Source organism: Eurosta solidaginis, chromosome 4, assembly GCF_040869045.1.
Source record: "Eurosta solidaginis isolate ZX-2024a chromosome 4, ASM4086904v1, whole genome shotgun sequence".
Taxonomy (NCBI): domain Eukaryota; kingdom Metazoa; phylum Arthropoda; class Insecta; order Diptera; family Tephritidae; genus Eurosta; species Eurosta solidaginis.
In genome coordinates, this window is record NC_090322.1 from 243,799,052 (window position 1) to 243,816,863 (window position 17,812).

At 37.5% G+C, this 17,812-nt stretch overlaps 1 protein-coding gene across 1 annotated transcript; it reads right to left on the bottom strand.

The window, feature by feature from the left end:
- Positions 1–15,552: 15,552 nt before the first annotated feature.
- LOC137249297 (transferrin-like) lies at positions 15,553–17,123 on the bottom strand. The gene is made up of 3 exons (XM_067780625.1): positions 16,525–17,123; positions 16,081–16,465; positions 15,553–15,814 (listed from the first exon to the last, which is right to left on the bottom strand). Exons 1-3 carry the CDS (start codon positions 17,103–17,105, stop codon positions 15,713–15,715), a joined length of 1,068 nt encoding a protein of 355 aa, XP_067636726.1. The 5' UTR covers positions 17,106–17,123; the 3' UTR covers positions 15,553–15,712.
- Positions 17,124–17,812: the final 689 nt, after the last annotated feature.

Here is a 17,812-nt window from a genome sequence, read left to right on the forward strand (position 1 = left end):
TGTAACCAGGCTCGGTGCCTGGGGGCAGCTTGAGCGCCGACCATATGGCCATAGTAGTATAGCCGGAGTCATTGGTGCCGTATGTCGTATCGCTGTATCCGTATCCCTAACGTAATCAGCTGTTTATCGTTACGACGGTAAACCAAAACCCAATTGGTTGGCTACGATACGGTTACGACCTTAGCGGCACCAATAATCGATTGCATTGATTCTCATAAGGTTGGTCGAATCAGCTGTTAAAAGGTTACCGATACGGTTACCGATAAAGCACCAATGTCTCCAGCTTATAGCGTCATCCATGGCGGAACGATACAAGGTGGCAGCATGGGACAGCTGATTATAACCTTTTTTTATTTGATTTGATACATCAACTTCCGGCGCAGTACGATTTTAACATTTGTCCATCGAAATTACGAAAACAAAATACATGGAATTTTTATTTATGTTTGTAGGTATGTCACCATGCTGCCACCTTGTATCGTTCCGTCATGGCGTCATCAATCACAAGACGAACAGACTACATGATTCCCTATCTACGCTTCGAGGGAGATCTTAAGGCCAAAATAGAGGTGGACGGTTGGTGCAAGTGTGCGCAAATGGCGGACGAGGCGATAAATGTGTACACAGATGGTTCCAAAGTAGTGGAAGGAGTAGGGTCTGCGGTATACTGTGCTAATCTGGAAATAAGCAGATCCTACAGACTGCCGGATTGCTGTAGCGTTTTCCAAGCGGAAATATTAGCCGTAACCAAAGCAGTAGAAACCCTGGAAGAGATTAGCTTAAGCTGCAACCGTGTTAACTTTAATATTGACAGTCAAGCAGCAATTAAGGCAATAATCTCGCATAGCATAGCATCTAAATGCGTGTTAGAGTGTAAGCAGTCTCTGGAGAGAATTGGGACAGGGAGAAACATACATCTATATTGAGTCCTAGGGCATATGGGAATAGATGGGAATGAAAACGCGGATGAACTAGCTAAAAAGGCCGCATCCCTTGAAGCTTGCTCCGTAGACGTCCCAATTAGTCGGGGCGAGATTAACCGAAGGCGAGAGGTGCACATGATCGACCAAGCAAGGGAAAGGCGTGGGTTTAAGCGCGGAGCTGTAAAGTGTCGAAGATTATGAGTAGGTCTTACAACCTTAGACTAACAAAATTGCTTCTATCATTAAAAAGAGAGGACTGTAGACTCATGACGGGTATTCTGACTGGACACTGCCTTCTGGCGTCACATGCCTTTAAATTAGGCTTGGTCAGTGATAGCAGATGTATGAAGTGCGGTTTGGAGTAGGAAACGATCGAGCATGTTCTGTGCTCGTGCCCTGCACTTGCCAGGCTAACACTCCAGCTATTAGGAGTGATACAGCTGTCAGATCTAGAAGCAGCAAGTGGCTTAAGCCCTAGGAAGCTTCTAGTATTTGCCAAGAGGACGGAGTTATTTTATAACATAGGTCCTGGTTTTTGATACGATTTTTCAGTTTGGTCGTTAAACAAACTTCTGGTAACACTACGGTTCAATCAGTCTATGTGAGGTCCTCATGGACCGGCCAGTTCAACCTAACCTAACCTAACGACGAATAGGAATTGCCTTAATATTTTTTATGTAAAACAGCTGACTGACATTTGGCACGACAAAAATAAAATTGGAAGCACCTGGCACAGATGACTAGATTTTATTTTATTATGAATTCATTTCAATATTAATTAAGACAAAGGTCCTGACTTCGTGTCCTGGAAAAAGCAATATAAAAACATTTGGAAAAATGGCTTCATTAAGAAAATAGTTTTTCTAGGCGGGATCGCCTTCGTTTTGGCAAACACTCCGGGTATTTTTCTGCCATGAAAAGTTTCGCAGCGAAAACTCATATGTCATGCAGATACTATTCGGAGTCGTTGTGAAAGATGTAGATCTCTCCCGCCTATTTGTAAGAAGCTACATATATCGCGGAGGCATGTGGTAGCAAAGTATTAATTAAAAAATGTATATTGGTGCTTTAAAGAGAAAATAGCCCTTTAATTGAGAAAGTTGTGCTAATTGCTTAATTTATCGCATGTGTGTAAACTTGTTATAAGTATGTAAAGCACTTCGAGACACACTATAATTTACTATCTATAAAATATCCATATATATAATACTTCTATATCAATACCTTCCTATCTTCCTAGTGTGCAAATTTTCTGTCAATCATTATTTGCTGAAACTGTGCAAATGTACGTTCTGCGCATGCGCGGTCTTTGTTAGTGTTAGTGAATTGTAGTAGCGTGTGTAAAAAAAGTATTAAAGGGGTCACAACGGGTCACAATCCCCTTTACCCAACTTCTGTATACTAATTGTTATAAAATCTCAGTTTAATCGATTAAACAATGAAAAGGCCAACAAATACAATACAAGGCTTGATATATTTATTATTTGAACATGGGCTGCAGCCATACAAAGTACATTATTTGCATAAATAGTAAAAAAACAAGGCGAAGAATTCATATTTTTGAAATGAGAAAAATTCAAATATACATGTATAAAAGTATACTTATACATATATCCCAACAAGCATTTCCTTAAACGTTTTTACAAATAATTTAAAGTGAATTAGCTTGAACAAACGATATATAAATGTTTTCAAATTTTACTTATTTTGAGTTTTTTAATGAAGTAAATTTTTGATGAAGTAAACTAAATATGAGTACTGGGCTGGATGCTATTGGTGTTGAAATAATATCAATTTTGTAATTTTTTTTTAACATACTCTTTTTCGTCCGTGTTTTTTTCGTTTCTAAAAACAAACGAATATCCAAATAAAAACTTATTACTTCCTTACAGAGTTGTGTCCGGTGATTATTAAAGATGTCATTGCTAAATAAATGTACAATACTGATAGAAGCAAGACGGCTTGTTGAAATATACATATATTAAGACCCTTTTTTACAAAAATTTAACGACAGCCTTGAGATTTTGTCTCCTTCTCTCGTTGTATATCTGTCTTGGCGCAACGATACAAGGTGGCAGCATGGAACAGCTGATTATACCCTTTTTTTAATTTGATTTGATACATCAACTTCCGGTGCCGTACGATTTTGATATTTGTCCATCGAATTTACAAAAACAAAGTACATGGAATTTTTATTTATGTTTGTAGGTATGTCACCATGCTGCCACCTTGTATCATTCCGCTATGATATCTGTACTGTAATGTTTGACATACTGCACAGTTCAGTAGTAGTGATATAGAAGTATTACATATATGAAAATACCAGATATTCGGGTAGGAAAAATATTATGAAACACCCTAATATGCAGGCACATGAAGAAGCACATATAAGATATGTTTATTTACGATCTCAAGTCTACATTGTAGTGTCTACATACTGTCACGCCATATATTGACTTATGTATGTATGTACATACGTAAGTACATATGTGCATAAGTTTTTTCCATTAGCAGATAACTTGGGTATGCAAATTCTCATCTACCATACTAATGCAAAAATTTATTTGTCATTATTTTTTGCCGGCCGGCATCGCTGATCTCATAATAAATGGTCAAACAGATGGTCATTTGTTGTTGGTATAGCAAGATAGGAGAGTGATAAGTTTTGAGTTTTACTTGTCAACTTAACTTGGCTAAGAAGGAAGGTGTAGCAAAACTTCGTCATATCGCTTGGAACACTGTAAAATTTAATATTTATAACATCTTTGTAATTTTATGTTGATTTCGATGGTCTAGCAGTATAAGTAGTTAGATAAACTTTTCGTGGTGAATACCGGTCCTTATTCACTTACATGCATACATTATTATATGCAGATTGGTAGCGAGTCCAACCACCCAGTCAGCGCGGTTCATTCTCAACGCCGCAACTTTACAAAATTGTTGTGGTAAATGCTTAAAATTTTTAAACAATATTATATATGTCATGCGCGGTTCCAGGGGGGAGGGAAATTTTTTTTGTATTAACTGTAATGAAGTATATAATACAAATCTACATAGTATTTTCTTATCACACAACGCATTTTTACTAATTTTAAATTTTTCTTGCTATTTTACGTTATTATTATATATATTTAAAAAAAAAGTCCACCCCCTAGAACGTAAAAAAGCAAGAAAAATTAAAAACAAGTAAGGAAGGGACTGTCTTCGGCTGTGCCGAAGACTTCACACCTTTCATATATGGGGCTGAACAATAATCTTATCCCGTTCGTAATCTCCAAATAATCGGATGCATAAGATAAGAAATATATAGTGAACAGATGTACATACCTAAACGCTTTTTAAGATAAACATAAAATAAAAAATGGCAAAAAACCCCCTAATCTGAACGATCGGTTGTATGGGATATATGTATATTATATATAGCTCCGATCGAAATGATTTTTACAGGAAATCTTCTATGATATATTAGAATATATATCACCAAGTTTCAAGTTTTTATATTGGAAGCTAAGGGAGAAATGGCCAAAAATCTTTCTATCTGAATGATCGGTTGTATGGGATAGGTATTAGGCCGGGTCGATTTGTGAGGAGGCAAAAAAAAATCGCCCATTGCTCTGTGAAAATCATATTCTAGGGATTAAAATAACTGATATGATGTTTGTATGGTGAACCCCCAGGGGGGTTGCAGGGGGTGTGCCACTGGCATCGGTGGGTCGGGCCTCCAAAGTTAGTGGGGGTCGGTCATACATTTGGACTCGATTGGAGCACTCTAAATGGGTCAAAGTGGGATTTTTAAAATTTGCCCCTACCCAAAAGTTCGACCCAATTGGAATTCGTTTTAGAGGTATGGTTCCTTCGGCAAAGTTTCTTATTTTGATCCCTAGAATACGATTTTCACAGAGCAATGAGCGATTTTTAAATCGACCCGCCCTAGTATATACTATATACATATAGCTCCGATCGAAGTGATTTTTTCAGGAAATCTTCTATGATACATTATAATAAATATCACCAGGTTTAACGTTTTTATATTGGAAATTAAGGGAGAAATTGCCAAAAATCTTTATATCTGAACGATCGGTTGTATGGGATATATACTATATATAGCTCCGATCAAAGTAATTTTTTCAGGATATCTTATATGATACATTAGAATATATATCACAGAGTTTCACGTTTATACTTTCTAAATTGCGGCAGGAATGACCAAAATCGTCTTATCTGAACGATCGATTGTATGGGAGATATATGTTATAGTGGTCGGATCCTACCGGATCCGACAAATGTCTAATATAATTCAAAAATACATCCTTGTGCCAAATTTCATTGAGATATTTCAAAATTTATGGGACTAGTTTGCGTTCAAACAGACAGACGGACGGAGAGACGGACATTGCTATATCACCTCAGTTCGTCGCGCTGATCAATTCGGTATACTTAACGTGAGTCTATCTTCTATATTTCTCAACGTTACAAACATCGGACCAAAGTTAATATACCATTTCATGTTCATGAAAGGTGAACTAATTATTAATTAAAAGCAATGCCGAGAATATACGCGGTGCTCCAGTTGCCAATCGGTGTGTATTTACCTACAATTTCTGCGAATTTTGTTTCCTTTGTGGCTGCACGAAAGGTTTTTTTCCAGAAGAGTAATAATATGGCGGCCACCGTGGTGTGATGGTAGCGTGCTCCGCCTATCACACCGTATGCCCTGGGTTCAACTCCCGGGCAAAGCAACATCAAAATTTTAGAAATAAGATTTTTCAATTAGAAGAAAATTTTTCTAAGCGGGGTCGCCCCTCGGCAGTGTTTGGCAAGCACTCCGGGTGTATTTCTGCCATGAAAAGCTCTCAGTGAAAACTCATCTGCTTTGCAGATGCCGTTCGGAGTCGGCATAAAACATGTAGGTCCCGTCCGGCCAATTTGTAGGGAAAATCAAGAGGAGCACGACGCAAATTGGAAGAGAAGCTCGGCCTTAGATCTCTTCGGAGGTTATCGCGCCTTACATTTATTTATTTTTTTTTATAATAATATGTAATAGTACAATGATAATTGAGCGCCATATGCAAAGAAAGAGATCGAGGCCGAGTTTTTTCTCCAATTTACGATGTGCTGGTGATTTATGCCGACGTAGAGATCGATTAGCGATTTTGTTTTTTAAAATTGTGTCCGAAGTGTTTTAATGTTACTTATTGTAGATTCGATTTGGCAGATTTTGGTATGATAGGCAAGCACACAATTCCGAAATCCCGATTGCGGCCCGAAGAATAACATGTAGGTATTAGATCTGCGACTAATGCAAAGTTATAGCGTATCATGATGCATTGAGAAAACAGAGAAATATTAGACTCCCTGAAGTAGACTTGAAGGCGTCAAAACGCGTAGGAGGTTAAAATTTAACTTTGCTTTCTTCTTCATCGCTAAAAACTTATCCAAACTGAAAGCAAATAATGTTCCCCACAGATTAAACTACTTCCTCTATGAGATTTTCAATAAAATGAAAAAACTGTGCAATGATTTTTTTTAATTTTTTGTTAAGTGTACCCCTAAAAAAGGGTGTCGGTTTTATAAAAACGTTTTTAAAATCTGAAGATACGCCGAAATGCGTGCTATGACAGTAGATTGCTAAGAATATACATATGACTTTTTGAAATCGAAGCTCAAGTAGAAACGTTTTTGATAAAAAAAAACCCTTTGCGCTGGAAGAAATATTTTTTAAAATTTTTCAAATCTTAACGAGGTTTTATTATTATTAAGACTCGATACACCACGACCTTTTCTCAAATCTATTGTGATTGACCTTTCAGCCCATTACTGTACGCTCAGACTTTTAGCTCCGTATCACGAAGGGATTAAGAGACACGCCACCTATATGAGAGAGTCTTTGCCTTGCCAGGGTGCATTCGCAGAGAATGTAAACCAGCGTTTCATCCTCCAGCTCACAAAAGCGACAGATTTGTGTATGCGATAGATTTAACATACTTAGGTGACGTGTTGTTGTTGTAACTTAGGTGATATCGTAGACTACAATACCCCGTATAGTATGCAGTGAGAGTTCGTAGGTCCTCTCTGCGTAGATTTATGAGTTTGCCTGATACTCTCGTTTCTAGGGGTATAATAAATTTGGCTTGTCTTTGCCCTGAGCATTCAATCCAGTGTTGTCTGACGTCCTTTTGTTTCGCAGTTACTTATTTTTTCCCTCCCTAGTGTGTTTTAGAGGTTTACGCCGATCACTTTATCGGCGGCGGCGGCTGGACTTCAGATTATCACATTGTCCACAATTAATGAATATAGAACATACTGCTAACGTCAATGGTATATTTGACAATCTGGAACAGTATTATAAAGTTGCGGATGAGTATCTGGGAGGCTTGTAATACGAAAATTTTAAGAAATAATATTTGGAAAGGTTTTGTTAATATGTATTTAAGGAAATCGAAGTTTCGGCCATTTCGGAAAGATCCGGGGGTTTTGCCACAAAATCTCGCGAATTGTTCAAAAAATTTCAGAAGTAGCTCCTTGCGGAGGGAGGGAGAAATACTTAAAATGGCCACACTTTTGTACCGTAGTTTCACCGAAGGAGATGTTCTGGGTTAACTCTAATACTCGTCGTCGGCACGATTTTTTTAAATTATTTGTGGCTCTATGCTGGTCACGCACAAAGACGACTTACGGTTGCTATCAATTATCTACTTATAGTCATGACTCTCGTGGCACAGTCTTAACGATTATCATCAATGCTGGCTTATTGTTGATCGCACCAGTTTTTACGGCCGTTTCTAAGAGTTACCACACCTCCTGGCCCTCATACCATATGCCAGTACAGAAGCTATAGGACTGCGACTTCGAACTCATACTTTCTTCGGCGTCACTTCCCTAGGAGCTCTAGGTGTAGCTCCGAAGACTTGTTATCGCGCTATGCTGCCGAGCTACACCAAAGAAACACCTTGAAACGGTTAGAAAGTCTTAAACTTCGCAATTGAATTCTCTTAACTGGCAGTGATGCACATCCGTTGATACCCCTTTTGACCATATCGGACCAATTTTCGAAATGAACTAGACAGTCTTAAAAGAGTAGAAAATATAATATCGCGCCGAACGCCGCCGCCGCGCCGATATTTTTGACATTCGGCGGCGGTGTGCGAAAAACGACGAAAATCAACGGCGTTTATCGGCGGCGTATATCTTTAGTGTGTTTGTTTGTGAATAGACAGAAGGCCTCTGGACCATAAATAAAATGCTGCAATATCACACTGAACGAGGTATGTAATTACAAAACGAAAATTCTCATATATTTACACTCAATTTCGTTGTTGTTTACCAATTGAGGCCAGACATTTTCTCAAATATTAATTTTCATGTGGTTTATTAGTAATTGGGAAACATATGAGAGAGTATTGTAATCACTGTTCCAAAAACTGTGCTTTAAGTCGAACTATGTTCGGCCTCACGCATAAACAATCGGCTTTTTACAAATATTTTTACACATTATTGCCCCACCTTTTTCAGAGTTTAATGGATTTCAATTAAATTTCGTGAAGGTCATGCTCGATAAATATTTGAGAATATGAATTTTCTCAATTTGAGAAGCAGAGAAGTTTCCATACTAAAAATGTGCCCTTACGTTTATAATGAGTTCTAGCATTAAGAATAAGTTATGTTCTCAATTTAATCTCAAACTGAGATTGAACAAAAATATTGATTGGTTATATATGGGAGCAAAATACTGATTTCTGTGCATTGCGATGTTTATTAGGGTGGGTAAAAAAATTGTAGGAATGCAAATTTCAGTAGGTCTCTGCGTCTCAAAAAAAATTTCAGTCCATCCTAATGTACATTTATCAGACAACAATCGATATAGAATACGGAAAGATATGTTAATACGAATATTTAACGATAAAAGTAGAACCTGTACACAAACAATTAAAGGTAGTTGAATTCGTTGATACATATATAGTCAATATATCTTATTTTGTGTATTCTAAACAAAACTTTGTAATTATTTATGGCATTGATTGGTGATACAAGTTTTTGCTATAACTTATCGTATTTATCATAGCCAAGTAGCAAGACCAAGTAAACAGAAGTAACAAGCTCAAATATGCAATGCACGTAGCAAAATTGAGCTCAGGTGATTTCCAAAAGTCTATAGAGATCACCAAACCTTAAAAAATACTGCTGTCTTCCATATTGAGCAGCATGAAACCTTTATTTTTTATCGTAAGTGTAGACATAATAATACATAAATTAAATTACTCACGGTTACATTACAAACATCTCAATTCAGCTGGTACATTCTATTTAATGAATATGCAAACCAATATTCTACTTTTCCAACCACTTTTTGCATATTTAGAGAGATTCATAGATTCATACGTAGCATCATAATAACATAAAAGATTAATCTACAAATCAAATAGGTTTGCTAGCGATATATTTATTGTAATTAACAAGTTATATATTGCGGTCATAATGAGCCTTTTTTTAGTGGCTTTCTTTTGTCGTTTGTTTTTATATTTACGTTCTCTGTGTGAACATTAGGATGCTTCATTCTTCATACAAAAAAGCGTGTCTTCGCAACATTCGGGACTTACCAACCCAGCTCACAAATTAAGTAATGGCAGAATAGCAAATTTTCTCAGAACTGATTTTCACCCCAAAATCGCTCTAATAGTGACTATGGCGGCTTACAAATTCTGCTTTTGTGGCTTTAGCTGGAGTCATTGGTGCCGTATGTCGTATCGCTGTATCCGTATCCCTAACGTAATCAGTTGTTTATCGTTACGACGGTAAACCAAAACCCAATTGGTTGGCTACGATACGATTACGACCTTAGCGGCACCAATAATCGATTGCATTGATTCTCTTAAGGTTGGTCGAATCAGCTGTTAAAAGGTTACCGATACGGTTACCGATAAAGCACCAATGTCTCCAGCTTTAAGCGGATACAATTCGTCACCATCGCGACGCACGCCATCCTCCACTGTAAGCAAAGTTTTTGAAAGAATAAGATGTTGCATTCGCGAAATTCAGTGGAAAGCAGCGGAGCTTCACAAAATTCTAGTAGGTCATTCCACCACACCAAATACTTTAACACAATTTTTAACATAATTTAAGCACACAAAATACAATGATTGGAATTTTAGAGAGTAAAAATTAAAATTCTGAACAGATTAGCTGAATAAAAAGTGTACAAATAATTGTTAAATAATAAATATAGACAGTGGTAGTTTAACAAATTCTGCTGTGGTAAGTGGTGAATGTGACCTACTAGAATTTTGTGAAACTTGGTTCACTCAACTTTTCGTCCCTGCAACATCTCTATCTTAAAATTGCCTCTGCTGTAAGCACGTACGTGCCGTATAGTGAGACGCATTGAGATTAACATAAAAACTTTTATTCAAGGACCCCGGCGACTAACAACGAGATTGACTGAATTTTGTGTGTGTTAGTGCAGTCGGGTGGCTTCGTGACACAGTTGTTGTCGGCTACACGTTGATTAAAATCAAAAATTTTTAATTTTTTCCTTTGACGTTTGCTTATTTGATCGTCGCGAGGTGTGATTGACAAAACAACAGTGTTGTATATAGTTTGTGTTGACATTCAAAATGAACAAATGCGCGGAAGAACAGCGATTCATATTAAAATTTATTGAAAATTATCAATGTATGTATTACGTTTTGCGTACAAGCTTTTCATACACAATTTCTTTTTATCACTCTTTTTCCTTTTCTTTTTATTTAATAAAACTGCTGTAGTTGCAAGTAGAAAAAAAATCATCATCTGATGACGCAAATGTTGATTGACGCCTTTTTATTTGATGGTCGCGGAGCAACCGTCAACCACCCGACACGCACACATACAAAAATTCATCAATCACGTTGTTAGTCGCCGGAGGCCTTTATAATAAACTTACCAAAATAATAACAGTTGTTCAACTAATAGCATCGCTTAATTTTAAATACCAATTTTTCACAGACGCGTTGTGTAAATGGCAAAAAGTAAGGTGGAACGTTGTTAAAATATATCAAAAGTAGAAAATTGGCAAAGAATAACGGATGCAACGCCTATCTGACGTTTACCATTAAAATAAGCACAGCCAACTATGTTGTCAGTTTCTTCCTTGTCTGCCAAATAAGTGACGTATTGTATCTGTTTAAGCCATTAGAGAGCGTGATCATTGTTCGAGAGAGAGGGTTTTACAACTCGAATTACATTTGTTCTTGATTCTCCATTAGATTGATAAGCTAAAGTCATCGAAATTCTCGACAAAAGTTTAGACAAAAGTCAGCTGTTTTGCTGTTTTCTGGTATTCGCAATAGGATTTTGGGAGTTGCTCTTGAAAATACTCATAATTACCGGTGACAACATTGCGCTAACAAATTATCGATATTATTTTGAGAACATAATGGGGCTATCCATAAAGTTTTCAGCCGAACACGTTTTTTAGGCTGGCTTACACAAAATGAGGGTCGAACGCAGAACATTCTAAACATTTTTGGCATTCATACTCGTTAAATACATCAGCCACCTTTCTTTATTTGCGTGCTAATTTTAAACAATATATAAGCTCGTCATGCATTGTTCTCTAATTCACTCATTGTTGAAGCTACACATAGTACACAATATTCAAAACCTAATTAAAATTAATTAAAATGGTTACATCTGCCTTGTCTGCTTAAATTTAAGGCCCAAACACAAGAGATTTTTGATGCAGCATCGTGCGTTGACAGATGAGTTGATTGAAGAGCGACAAATAAGCAAATATACTGCATCGAAAAACTTATGTGTTCCGGTCTTTAGTGAACGTAATAATAATCCTAATAATCAGATAGGTCAGTAAACAGTCACATGACGGTGGCCTTTATTTCTAAAAGTGTTGTTCTAGCACCACAAACGTTTTCTTTTCAAACATTTTTGTATTTTTTTATTTACAGCACGGATCTAGGATTTGGTACTGGGGGGGCTTGAAATTTTTTCACTTTCAAATTTTGTTCTTGTTTTCCATGATGTGTTAAATAAATGTATACAGAATATAAAATGACATGACAAAACGAGGATTTTCAAAATTAAAAAAATTAAATAACTTACTAATAGAATACAAGCAATATTTTCTGAAATGAAGTTCTTTTTTATTCAGCACACTCGAGATAATGATATAACAATCATATAAAAATAGTCTTAAAACCCTTTCTTTCAAACCCACTTATTGCAGGTTCAATCTTCTATCGACCAATCCAAAGATTCGAGTCGTCGGGGATTCGATTTACATAAAAGATCGGTTATTTCTTCAATGTCCGTTTCTATTTCTTTGTGGACGTTCCGTATTGCCAGACCAGTCAGTCGATTTTCAGACATGTTGACTCTCAAATAAGTCTTCAAGCGCTTTAGAACAGAAAAAACACGCTCTGCGGTCGCTGATATCACGGGGATAGTCGCAAATATTTGCAACAGTGTCGTCACGTTTGGAAAAAATGAAGAAAATTGTGCTGATTTAATGATTTTCAGGGCATCAGTAGCTGTTTGAGTACTCTTGAATGGATCATTTTTGCAATAGTTATGCCACAATAAAATCTCATTTTTCAGCACTGTCTCATTGTGACTGGTGAGATCTTCTTTATAAACTTTAGCAGCAAGTACAATTTATTCCATCGTTACTCCTGCAGAGTATGCTGGAATCAGTCCCTCCAGAGGCAGTATTTTCAAAAATTCACCTTTGAACCTTGACGTCAATGAAGAAATCATGTAGTCCAGGAAAAGGTAGTAAATTGTAGCTCTGTAATTCGGGTTTAGCCCCTAGCCCTTTTTTGGCCCTCTTTAAAATGTTTGCCCTTTTTTGGCTCCAAATCTATTTGGGCAACTCGGATTGTGAAATTTGTAATATGTGTATCAAATGACATCGAAATTTTATTTTATTTTTTTCGTTATGATGATGTGGCAGCTTGGTAATCAGCTGATAATAAAACATTAATCGATTATCAATTGTCATCACTTACACAACGTAGAAATGAAAAGGTAAGGAAATATTTTGCATAAAACGCCACTAAAGAATTTTTTTTATCAGATATTTAATAAAAAAGCAAGTGCCAGCAACAGCAGAAAACTTCGAAAATGAAGAAAGCGATGAAAGTGATGAAATGTCGTTTCGATGACAAGACGACCCATATGTGCCGGTGTTAAGTTTTTTCTTATATTTGGCGGAACAAAGTAATTACTGCTTACTTAACGTATTTTTATTATTAAAAATATAGTTCGAACGGAGGGGGACTTTAGCCCCCATAGCCCCCCTAAATCCGCCACTGACAGCACTCAAGTGATAATTTATTACTCGTGAGTGTATTGCTATAGCAGTAAGAAACCTAACTTTTTATTTAACGGTTTCATTATACAATTTATGGAAAACACGGAAATATATTGTAATTCTCATTAAAAAAAACTAAAGCACAGACTTTAGATTTAAAAAAAAAAGTTGATAACTTAATAAATACAAATCAAGGAAAACGCTGATAAATATTCTCCTTCAGTTGACAGATGTGAAATTCCACTTAATTTTTAATCAGTAAAAAAACTTGCCTACCTATTTATATTTAATAGTTTGTTATCATTTTATTGATTTTTAAACGAAATTGCTAGCATAGGTTAGATCTAGGAAGCTTACCTGATTAACGGTAAAAAGCATCATTAAAATTGTTTTCGTGATGGAACGTTGAATGACGGGTTTATTGAATGAAAAGATTTTGCACATGTAAGAAGAATTCACAATGTTTGTAGCAATTGGGTGGAAAACATTTTTGATACCAATTTCCACTTCCACCAATTTCAGGATCACTACGGGGTTGTTTTAGGAAACATGTAGGGGCAACCTCTGAATCATTCCGATACTATTTCGGAATTATTTGATCATTTTTGGAGAGCTTCAAATCATTTCGAGACTGTTTCGGAACAGTTTTATAATACTTTTAGTAACCCTAATCGAGATTGTTTTTGGATCATTTCACATCCCACGCCGAAGTTGTTTAAGTGTCAATATACTACTACCTTTTTTTCGAAAAATACATAAGCGGTATTCCTGAAAAAAATTATATCCCTCCTAAGGCACATATCACACTTTATTTCGAAATAGTCTCGGAAAGAAGATTTGACGTTTTTCCGAAAGCATACATAAAATAAGCCCCCGAATCGGCCTCAAATTGTCTCGAAGTGATTCTGGAAAACATTACGAAATAATCTTGAAACTCCTTTCAAGTGGTTTCAAAACAGTCTCGAAATAATACCGAAATTTTCCCAAATTGATTCTTAAATTCATCTCGATTTGTTTCTAAATTTGTTTGCAATTGGTCCTGAAATTGTCTGAAAGTGGTTCCGAAAATAATCCACGAAATGGTGCCGAAATTTGGTTTAAGTGATCCAAAAATTGTTGCTCAGCATTCTTTAAATGATCCTTAAGTTGTCCCAAAGTGAAACCTTAAAAAATTCCGAATTGTTCCAAATTGGTTTCGAAATAGTCTTGAAATAATTACGAAATTATCCCGAATGGTTTCGAAACAGTCTCGACATAATACAGAAAATTTCCGAAAGTGATCCACAAATGAATCCCGAATTTATCCTAAATTTGTGCCAAATTGGGCCTGAAATAGTCTCGAAGTGGTTTGGAAAAACGGGTGATAGAAAAAGACATAAGAGAGAACCTGGATAGACAAAAGTGAGAGAAGAAGATGCAGATTGAATGCTAGACCCAGGAAGAGGGAGGTAAAAAAATACAAGCTACGATATACCGCCGACGATATTTAGGCCGAGCTTCTCTTCCAATTGCTAACTTTTAATTTTTCCCACAAACTGGCGGGACCAGACCTTCATGTTGCATGGCGATTGCGAACGACGACTGCATGGGTGTGAGAGCTAGAGAGAAAGAGTTGATCAGGAAATTGGGAAGAGAGATGTAAAATCAAGCGGAGAAGAATATAGACAAAGGAAGAGCGACGAAGAAGAAAAGCGAGAAAAGCAGATAGATGGAAGGAGGGCTAAAGAGAGGACAGAGTAATGAAAATAAAAAGGGAGAAAAGCAGACAAAAGGAACAGGAGAAGCCTTTGGTTTACTAAACCAAGCATTGCTAAACGTCGCTTCGATGTCCAGAAAGGCTTCTAGACCAAATTTTATGTATTTTAGGGACCCCTAAATTGTTTTAGCATCGACTAAGAATATAGTAACCTTCTAGGGAATTCGTCCCGAAATCGCGGATTAAGCCGCACCAATGTTTTTAAGATAAACAGACAGCTACAGAGGTCATTAGCAGATACTCTTACCAGCCTTTGGAATGAAAATGAATTGACAGTGTTCCAATACTTTGTCATCCATCTCAATTTACTGCAATGGGAGAGTCTAGCAGCAGGACAACACCAAAAAACTTAGAGAAGACGCAGGTATAATGCCAACATTGGAGACTTGAGGTCTTTAAATAGTCCGCACAAGCTGGCTTCCCCGAAAGGATATGACATGCATTTCTACAGAGCCAACATTCGCCGACAGTTCGAACCGAGTTTGCTGCTCAATCGAGTCATCAGGAAAATTAGTATCCATCGCGCAGTCACCGTTCACTTTCCTCAACTATACCTCAGTAATATTCAATTCAATGAGTCTGGCTTCATAGCATCCCACACTTACAACAGAAAAGAAAGTGGGCGAAGCCATTTTTTTTTCTTTTTATTCGATTTGAGTACAATAAATTAAACTGAAATTCAACTTATTATATCACCAAAGACTTGTGTATCGCCGGATCCGCGAGTTATTAATGGTCCAGACTCACTTGGTCACAATGCAAAGAGGTAAATTTCTGCTCGGTTACACCATTTCGGTTGACGGGGATGAGTGAAAAGCCGCTAGTATCATTCTGTAAATAAACAAAAATACAAGATATTCAGTTTCAGCCAGCTAGTGGTAGATGTGGGGGTGAAGGTAGAGGTGGAGGTAGAAGTGGATATGGGGAAGAGGAGAGCGAAAAGAAAGCAGTGAGATTGAGGATGCACGGTATGATGATGGAAGCCGGAAATGTTTTGAAGTTTAGGCAATTCGGAACATTGCCATCGCTAATTATAGTACAAAAAAACCTCCTTCCTTCCACCTTTAAACACACGAAACCTTAGGAAGCACACTTACCTTGAAAATAACATCGGATGTTCCCTGAAAATCGCTAAAGAAATTCCACACTTCGCTTTCTTGACCCAACGAGTTTATCAGGGTATCAAAAACATTTTGAAGAAGACGCGTAAAGGAACGATTAGTATCATAAGGTCTTGGAGCGAAAATTCCCAGCTCCAAACCAGCATCAATATTACATTCGCTATAGTCATAATCCCCAGCGTATAGCACAGAACCATCAGCGCAGATCAAAAGCTCATCATCTGTCGGGTCATAATCGGCGGAATCGATAATCTGAATGGTAACATCGCCCTCAGCCGCCTGGTCACATAGATCATGACCACGATGAAGATTGAAAAGGGCAGCCGCGTGGAAGGCACGTTCATCCATTGCATTCACATCTCTGTAAGAGATGAGAGAAAAATTAACGAAACAAACCAAACTTCAACCCTTCATACTTACAAAGTCGCATTGCTCAGCTCTAAAAGTGTTATATTTTTGGGTGCCACAGCTATATAATAACTCGTCAAAGTTTCATGAGCATATAGAAGAGGCACTAAATCAGCAGAACGTGCCTTCAAGTATTCATGTTCATCGGCTACAACTAAGTCAGCTTCCTTCGTTTGCACCGCTTGCAAACAGTCGTCAAATGAATCGGTTTGCACGCACTCCAACTTCAAATCGATGGAGTTATTACCAGCTATGTCCAACGCGTAAAGACACTTGTCTTGTTCTAATTGCGTTGTAGTGCAGAGGCGTAAACTGCTGAACTGTGGTGGCTGCGGTGGTAGGGGACGTGGTGGTCGTAGGGGACGTGGTGGTGGAAGTGGACGTGGATTTGGGAAGGGATGTGGTCGTGGATGTGGTCCTGGAAACCCATCACCGTGAAGACTTGGCAGTCCGAATCCTGCCGGTGGTCTGGAACCAAATGGTGGTCCTACTCCAAATTGTGGTCCGACTCCAAAGGGTGGTCCGACTCCGAACTGCGCCTCTGCGTTAGCCAGAAGCACAATTATAAGTGCAGCAAGACCCGATTTAAACATTTTGAATTTTTGACTCTACCAAGGGTCGGTGATGATCTATTTATACTTTTGTATGACTAAGATAACGAAAGCTAACTCATTCAAACACTAATTACTTCTTAATTACTTGTTTACTTATCACAGAGGAAATAGCCCCGGATTTTCAATTAGTGTGTTATATCAATCCTCTGATAAGACTGGCTAAATAAGAGGTAGTTCATGTGCCTTGCAGCTGCCGTTCGGAGTCGGCATAAAACTCGTAGCTTCGGTTTCGGCAATTTGTAGAAAAAATTAAAAGGAGCACGAGGAAGATTGGAAAAGAAGCTTGGCCTAAATTGCAACGGAGGTAAATCGCGCCAGGCATGTATAAAAATTTTTTGTTTTTTGCATCGGTCGTCGATATTAAAGTGGGGTTTGCCAAATGTTCCTGTCTTCTTTTTACCAGTTGCAAACGGGAAAGTTCACGACACTTCCGGAGAAGCTGATAGACAATACCCCAATCTCGGAGCGAGTAGTGCCAGAGTCGGTGAATAATATAAAAATCAAGTGGACAGGAAAAGTTTTTCCCACGTTCAATTCGCCGGGCTTGAATGGAATGCTAAAAATTTTGAGCAGAACTGCATAAAATATTAACCATATGTACCCCAAATGCTACAGACCTTTTAGCTTAACATCTTTCTTACTGAAATCCCTTGGCAGGCTAGTAAATGTGCATAAAACATTGATGA